The following is an 8,858-nucleotide window of genomic DNA, read 5'->3' as shown; positions in this document are numbered from 1 at the left end:
GCATCTATCACGACCGCCGGCGCCGGCGCAGGAAGCTGATATCCGACAATTATTTATGGACCTCACTCCAGCCTCCTTACGTGAGAACCAATGGTAATCATACGCTGCTGTTGTTTCTGTCTTCCCGGCCAAGTAGATGCAAATTTGATTTATAAATTCGAAAGTAACTCTTTTGCCCGGCCAAGTAGTTAATGCCGTCTGAGGCAATATGTCTAGGGCCCTGTGCCGAGATTTTTCTTGCAGCTTCTTTTCCCCGGCTATACAGGTCGTGAGAAGCTGCAATAGTTTTAGGCGGATGAGAGGTTCATTATGTAAAAAATGACGATTCAATGTGTAACTATGTTACCTACTGAATAAAGATTTTTTTTGAATTTGAATATTTATCTACAATATGTCAGATTAATAAAAAGAAAAATAAAAACAGAAACACTCACACATCTCATTTACCAGTTACCTTTCCACACCTATCGATGGAACAACTTAAATAAAAATTGAATTGAAAAAACCCAGAGAGGGATAAAAGATAGAGTTACTAGAGTTACTTCTAGGAATAAACTACAGTACATTCCAAGGAAAAAATTGAGTTTTCAACCCACCCTAAGTCCACGCGGACACAGTCGCGAGCAGAAAGCAAGCTTTATATAAACAGCCTATATACGTCCCACTGCTGGGCACACGCCTCCCCTCAATCAACCGGAGGGGGTATATATAGTATACTTCAACACGCTGCTCCACTGCGGGTTGGTGGAGGTGATTGATATTTAGCAAGTTCTTTCACCTAAGCTTGCCTGGAAGATATTGTTATATAGCAATGAGGCCGCCGATTGTGCTTTTCTTGTCATTTTTGTGATTGTATTTAATGTTGTGTTTATATGTGCAATAAAGCGTGTTTGTATTGTATTTTATTTGGGCTAGTAGACCGGAAAGACTGACTAGATTATGTTTTTTTGTTACTTTTAAAATCAAACAGTACTAAGCCTTTAATTGCTTACCCATTTTATACGCTTACCGGTGCAATATAAGGCTGTATCCCAGTAAATGTAGTCCATTCATCGTAAATCTCGGCTCGACTCGGAGGCTATAAAGCATTTGCATATTGGGACGGCTCCGACCGACCGTCTCTTTCCTCCACGACGCATCAGTCTTCTGGTTCCCACATGAGATTGTCTTAAAGGTTTTTTTTAAATGAAATATTTTGAATATATGAATTAACTAGGTATATGAATCTAAAATACAATACAAAAACGCTTTATTGCACATATAAACAAAACATTAAAAACTATTTCAAAAATGACAAGAGAAGCACAGTCGGCGGTCTTATTGCTAAATAATATATTGAATCTAAAAATGATATTAATTACTAAGCCGTAAGTCGTTATGTAGCTTAAGCATTATTTAGATTCACATGAATAATTACCGTCAAATTACTGAGCGAGAAGTCATAGCTTATGCATTATTTAGATTCACCCAAACAATTACCATCAAAAAAATTGTTTTGTTTATTTTTTTTTTGTGAATTATCTGAATTACTTACTCAATGTAAAAATGAAATAGTAATGGAGTAGAAATTAAAAGAGCCATCACAACCAGTGAATAGTTCTTCGCTTGGGTTTTTTGGATTTCAACTCTAATAATTAGTGGTTAGAGTCTAGAGCTGTAGTAGCTCTAAAGATAGCACGAGTCACTAAGTATTCTAATCAACTACTTTCGTAGCAATAATATTATAAATCTCACGCAATATATCTTCACCAATTCCCCACAGATTTATAATACAATTGAAACAATCAACATCAAAACAAGAAGCACAAAAGAAACTATTATGCGGCTACAAAGCGATAGAAAGTGAAACATTAATTAAAATTTTACAAATGAAAGCACCCATTGAAATGGAGAGATGATAGCATATTAACATGAACAATCAGATCACAGTGTTTTGGAGGTAAGTTGAGCGAAATCTGCAGACAATAGCCACAGAGCAAGGGAATAAGATCTTATCTGTGCATAGAACGGCGAAAATATTAAACACGATTAGAGTGACTAGAGAAACAATTACAGATAACTTCATCAGTTTTAACGTAAATAGAATAGAATATAATAGTTTTTTTTATTATAAATAGACGCCACACACATAGACAACAACATAACATCACTTAAAAAAATTCACATAACAATTGCAAAAATGATGTCCATTAGAATGATTATAAGGTAGTGGTGGATGTCCTGAGATAAAAAGGCCTCTCTAAGCCCAAGTCGCGGCGTGAAATGGTAACGATTCAAATCTTTTTATTTTGTACATTTTCCTCCAGCTGAGAAACATCCTAATGGATGTTAACTTGGTTGGTGTGTGTGTGAACTTGGTAAGTTGGTGAGCTTCGCCTGATATCCCCCTGGTCAAAGATTAAGGGATAATTCTTTCTCAAGAAGTAGATCGATGCAAACCATTCAGATATTATCATTATCGCATTCAAAACTTTTACGTGCTGTAGTAGCCCAGTTGGTAGAACGCTTGCCTCTCACTTTTGAGGTCGCAGGTTCGAATCCAGCACAGGCCTAAACCAATGATAGCCGAATTTGTTTTCGAATTCATGTTTGAATCATAAATGTTTTTCACATTCTCAGCGGTGGAGGAAAATATCGTGAGGAAACCCTCATTACCGAGAAATGCATATTCGGAGGTATGTGATCTAACCTGTATTGGGCTGGTTTTCCCTTCGCGGGTTGGAAGGTCAGACATGTAGTCGCTTCTGTAAAAAATCGGACCTGTCAAAATTAAATGTTCAGGTTAGGTAAGCGGACCCTGTGAAAAACGGGATAATGCTAGATAGATGATGATGATTCAAAGCTTTTACGTCTAGTACATAGCATTTTTGTTTATTCTATAGCCTACGATTATAGTGATCACTGTGCTGTAGTTCACCGTCTTTCTTCCCAAACGAGGGGCGCCGGATCGAACCCTCCGGGTGAGAGCCTTCAGCGCTCCCCATTTGTCCGGCCAAGTAGTTAATGCCATCTGCGGCAAATCTACAATAAGTCACGTCAAATAAAAAAAAATAAAAAATAAAAAAGGTTCGAACCCCGGTAGCGGACTTTCAGCAATTTATCTTAAGTGCAATTTTAACTAACACAATTGGCTCGACCGTTATAGTATAGATGATGATACGGCTCACCACCCATCACTTTGGTCTAACATTTAGCTCGGTGACGTGTGAGTACTTAGTTTATGTTGCAATGGATGTACGTCGTGAGCTAAGATCAGTGACGTTGTACCTATATTCTGAGTCTACTTACAGCGAGTAAATTTGTAGGAGCTCATGAATATATAACTAGCACATTTTCACGTTCACTGTGTATAATCACAGAATTGTAGCGTTGACAGCGAGTTTCCGAACGGCGACTCGCGCTACGGCGAGTCTCTTTACGGCGAGTGGCCTTATTTTCCCTCTACGTCGAGCGAGTTTTGATGTTATTGTACAGTTATGGTAAAAACTGTTTTGCTGTTTTCTTATACTTTTCATATGAGGCAATAAATTTGAAACTCATACGTAGAAAAATGGGAAAGCCGACGGGACGCTTTTCTTGTTTGTTTTCTTGCCATAGCGTATCTATGTACATGCATTCCAATGCGTTTATCCAAAAATAACAATGCATGTGAGGGGTCGATATCTAATTTTCAGTTACACTGTAAACGTGTTAAATGAAGGTTATACGACACGAGTCCAGCATATTTCTCTGGCATCTTTTATTATTAGCTTCTATTTATAAAATCTATTTTGTTCCAAGTTGATCGTTTACCTTTCGAATAAAGCACGAACACAACAAAGATCACGTGCCCCGAGTAACAAGATTAAGGTACAATCGATTTCGTTCAATTTAATGGTTTCTGGATTTTGCCAAAAATCGCTATGATACGTGCAAGTTTTTTGTGGCAACCGACAAAACGGAAGCGTGGAGTGGAAATAAAATTTCAAATTTTATAAAAACTAATCTTCATTCCCGAGTTGAAGAACACGAAGCTCGCATTGTATTGGAGATTACCAACCGTAGAAATGAAGATTGTATCATTGTTTGTTACAGAAGATTTTGATCGTAGCATAACGCCTATATCCCCGAAGAGTAATGTATAGTATATACATCTACTCCTCACCAACTAAGGGATATAAACCGGGCACAAATCTTGAAAACCACCATGATATCATAAAGGATTTAACATAAAGATTTTATAAAGGACACCACCACCATCGTTGACCAGTCCATACACTCAATTATTTGTATTTCTCATGTAAGTTGTTTTTATTATGTGTTTTGATTGTAAGTTATGTGTTACTCCGTGTTTTATATTATATATTTGTTATTTGTTTCATATTTGTTACTGTGGTGTCCATTTATATTAAACGTTTCTTTCTTTCTTTCATATCAATTAATTAACTATGATCCAAGCATGAATTCAAATTTATAAATTCGAATTCAATAGTCTAGAACCTTAGCTGGGCTATCACACGAAATCAAATGTAACAAAATACGTATTACATATTGATGATCCGTGCGTCGGAAGGGACGTTAAGCCTTTGGTCCCGGTTACTACTTACTAATGTAAGCACGTATTCGTTACATGAGCCATGTCAGGGGCCTATGACGGCTCAATAATAACCCTGACATCAGAGTTGATGCGGTTGGTACAACCCACACGATAGAAGAGAAGAATATTATGTGATATTTATATTTATATTGGCATGCAATTGTGTGACGAGCAGCATGGTTTTAGACCGGGCCGCAGTACGGACTCCAATCTTATAGGTTTCGCGGACAAGGTGATGAACGCTCTGGATGCTGAAGTAGGAGCTCAAGTGGACGCTGCATACTTCGACTTCCGGAAAGCTTTTGATACCGTGGACAATGATGTTCTACTGGTGAAGCTAGCGGCGGTCGGATTTACCCCTCAGCTACTACATTTTTTTGCTGGGTATTTGAGGGATCGAAAGCAGTATGTCCATTACGCGGGTAAGACATCGGAGTCGTTTTACACCTACACTGGTGTGAGTCAAGGTAGCAACCTTGGGCCCCTTGAGTTTCTGATTATGATAAATGACCTTCCTAAGGTCATACATGATTCTCATTGCTTACTCTTTGCAGACGATCTCAAGTTGTTTATGCGTATTAAAAATACAACTGATTGTGACCGGCTGCAGCGAGATATAGATCACGTGGTTCAATGGAGTGTCGATAACAAATTATTATTTAATATTAATAAATGTAATATTATTACTTTCAGTAGGGCTAAGGCTCCATTGCACTACGAATACGTGGTCAACACTGTAGTGTTGCCGCGTGTAGTTTCAGTGAGGGATTTGGGGGTACAAATTACTAATGATTTTACCTTTAAGCAGCATATCGAAAACATTTGTAAGAAGTCCTTTAGAAACCTAGGATTTGTCCTTCGTCACACCAGGGACTTTAATGGAGTGGCAGCTATTAAGGCCTTATACAACACTCTAGTAAGGAGTAGGCTGGAGTGTAATGGTATTATTTGGAACCCTCATGAAGCGAAATACCGTCTAATGGTGGAAAAGCTCCAGAATAAATTTACGAGATTTCTGTACCTAAAGCAGTATGGCGTGTATCCCTTTTACCCTCTGATGTATCCGTCCTTATTTGTCATCGGTATGATCGGATACTATAAATTGGAGGTAAGAAGGGACACGGCTTTAGTATTGTACATATACAAGGTGTTCAGAGGGAAAATCCACAATCCAGAGATCCTGTCCACGTTAGGGTTGTTAGTGCCGGTAGACGGTCGCAAAACCAGGCGGCCCCCGCGCATGTTCGTGTTGCCCACCGCGCGCACCAACATCGGCAGATATGCTCCAGTAGCGCACGCACTTAGGACCATCAACGATATTTCTCAGCAGTGTACTGACATCGACCTATTTACGTGTTCGTTGACGGAATTCACGGAGTTAGTCATTAAATTCTTTAGTTAGGTACTAATGTTATAATTGCATTACATAGTCGAATTGGGACTGCCTGTAATGTCTATGTAATTTGTGTTAATAAATAAATAAATAAATAAATAAATAAATAAATCAAACTGTCAAGTACTTATCCGTGTGAACCAATTAGAACCGAAAAGTATAGTTACACAAATATCAACCGTAAATAAACTATTGGGGTGCTCTTATTTGCAACGATAACAATCAACGATAAGGTGGCTTTTCTATCAGTATTGTCCATAATCGTAAAGTGCAATCTGAGTTTCATATGAATTCGATACATACGGCACATAAGTTAAGTAAACATGAACTTCTACGGAACACACAAACAAAGATAGAGACAGCATGTCAAAGTCATTTATTTACATAAAATATGGTCCAATTAGATGTTATTATAATTAAATAAGCACTAAATCCCAAATTTAGGGTAGTCCTAAAATGCTGTTATAAAAATTAAAGCAGTTAAGCAGATTGAAATTGTTATGAAAAGTAAACAGGATTGGAAGGGCGACGGTGTTGATTCAGTAGCTCTAGGCCGATCGTTATGCAAAAAATTACAATTCAACGTGTAACTATTTTACATATTACTATATAAAGACATTTTTGAATTTTTAATCGGATTTGAATTCCAATTAAAAAATACGAAATTAAATTGTCTGTCTCGCTTCTACCTCTGTATTACAATCATTTACATCATGAATAGAAATGCATACCTACGTAGTGATTAAATACATAACCCAACTTTTGCTGCGCCGCATTCCGGCACATGTTTATGTTCATAGTTCTATCAACCCGTATATCACAAGCAATACAACGCGTTACCATTTCATTCGGTGCGAACTTCTTTGTGCTTTTATCAGTATCTCTTTATTCGCACATGTAAATGCATTTAGCTCCCACCTCTTATCTCGGGCAACACCATTAATCTTGTATAACAATGTACCGCAGCGGCGTAAGCTTCGATGGCTTAATCAAGACCCGTGGACGCAATTTCAGCATTTATTTTTATTTTATTAAGATAACATTCGATTACGATACCTAACCCGTTTCGATTCTCACAGTCTAGTGTCTATATCTTCTAATGATTTATCTCCAAATAGTTTTATTTTATTTACATAAATTTACCCCCCAGATATTTACCTACCTATTTTAAGGAAATTTTTACAGCCACTTCTGATTATTAAGATACGCTATATTTAATGAGAAAGCTATATGATATGGTCTACCATTCGTCCATTATACACAACATCTATGTCATTCTGTCAAAAAAGGTTTCGAATGATCGGATAATTTCTATACTTAGTAACATCATCCACATAATTTTACTTTTCAAATATATATTTTAAGCTTAAGGGTGTACTAAATTAAAGAAAAATAAAGAAAATTATTGTTTAAATGACACATGACAATTTATTTATACCATCCATAAGGAAGCAATATTTTATACAATATCTTACGTTTCTATAACATTTTTATATTACTATTCACAGCCTTTATTAAGTATTTACAAACGTTATTTTATACAATGATATACAAATTTGACTAGATCATTGAATAATACACACTAAAGGAGAGTTACTTCTCTTGCCACCAAGAAATAGCGTCTAAAAGTTCATATTCTTCCATTGGACTTAACTTTTGTTCACTGACTTGATAGTTTGGATAGTAGCCGCTGTTAGAGTACGCTGATGATACTCCAGATGAGCACTCGGAGCCTGCAGGTGATGGCACTGATTCAGAATAAGGAGATTGACCCCCGAAGACACCTTCATCAACTTCGTAAGACGCGATTTGTTTATTTTCGTGCGTAATTCCTAGAGCCGCATCGCTTTCTTCAATTATGTTTTGCAGGTATTTAATGTATTCTACGACCATTTTTAAAGTGTCCACTTTGCTTAGTTTCTTGCCGGATCCTCGTCTGGAGCCGCCGGATAGAGCAGCTATCACCGCAGCAGGCAGTCTCTTCCTCAGCGCGTTGAATCCGTCATTCACTTGCTTCACACGGTTTCTTTCGCGAGCGTTTCTTCTGGCGATCGAAGCCGCTTGCGCTCCAGTATACGGGTTGCTTTTACTCGTGTATCTTCGAATTTCAGTTTGCGTATCCATATAGTTCTTCTCAGGAGCAGGAGCGATCGGCACCATCCTCGGTAAATGTGTCCCGCAATACTGTGACGGTTTCGGTTGGATAGTATGAAGCATCTTCGTACGATGCGTATGCGATTAGAGAACAGGTATCGAACTTGTAGGAGCTTAGACGTCGTCGAAAGCGGTGCAATGAATGAGCGCTGCGGGCCTCGTGGCCGCATTATATGGGTGCACCTTTACCAAAAAAATGGTTGGAGCCTCACTCCCCTACCAAAATTCAAATCATTTTTTTTCGGTCCTTACCTGAGCCAGCCCTTCAAATGTTAGAGATGCGGACTTTTATACACGTGCCATTGAATTTATTGACCAACGGCTCCTTTTATTGTCTCCTAGATTGAAACACAAAATTAAAATAAATGATAAACGTTTTTATAATTTTTTGGTTTTAGATCACGTGATAAGAAACGGAACAAAATTATTGATTTCTAAATTATTTCAGTTTTAAACTTTCTTTGTAGGTAATTTGGTAAGCATTGTTGTATAACTTAGGTTTTATCGTTTGAGAAATAACAGTTCTTATAGCTATACTGATATAACTTTCTTATCGTATATACATAGAAACTATTGCGCTTAAAAAAAGATGAAAAAGGTGAAAATACATATTTAGTTATATTACTTATATATAAAGTCCACAAGGTAACCAAATCATATATTCTGTTCGTGAAAATCAGCTGATTTTGAAAGAATACTTTTCTACCCCAACCTGTGCAATGTAAACTTAGGCAC

General features: G+C 37.4%; 1 protein-coding gene across 1 annotated transcript; it reads right to left on the bottom strand.

Annotated features, from left to right (window-relative positions):
- Window positions 1-7,562: 7,562 nt before the first annotated feature.
- Window positions 7,563-8,186, bottom strand: LOC126366458 (achaete-scute complex protein T3-like). The gene has a single exon (XM_050009565.1). It carries the CDS (start codon window positions 8,184-8,186, stop codon window positions 7,563-7,565), a length of 624 nt encoding a protein of 207 aa, XP_049865522.1.
- Window positions 8,187-8,858: the final 672 nt, after the last annotated feature.

This window comes from Pectinophora gossypiella, chromosome 4 (assembly GCF_024362695.1).
Source record: "Pectinophora gossypiella chromosome 4, ilPecGoss1.1, whole genome shotgun sequence".
NCBI lineage: Eukaryota > Metazoa > Arthropoda > Insecta > Lepidoptera > Gelechiidae > Pectinophora > Pectinophora gossypiella.
Note: the sequence above shows the minus strand (reverse complement) of the source record. Positions and strands in the feature narration are given on the sequence as shown.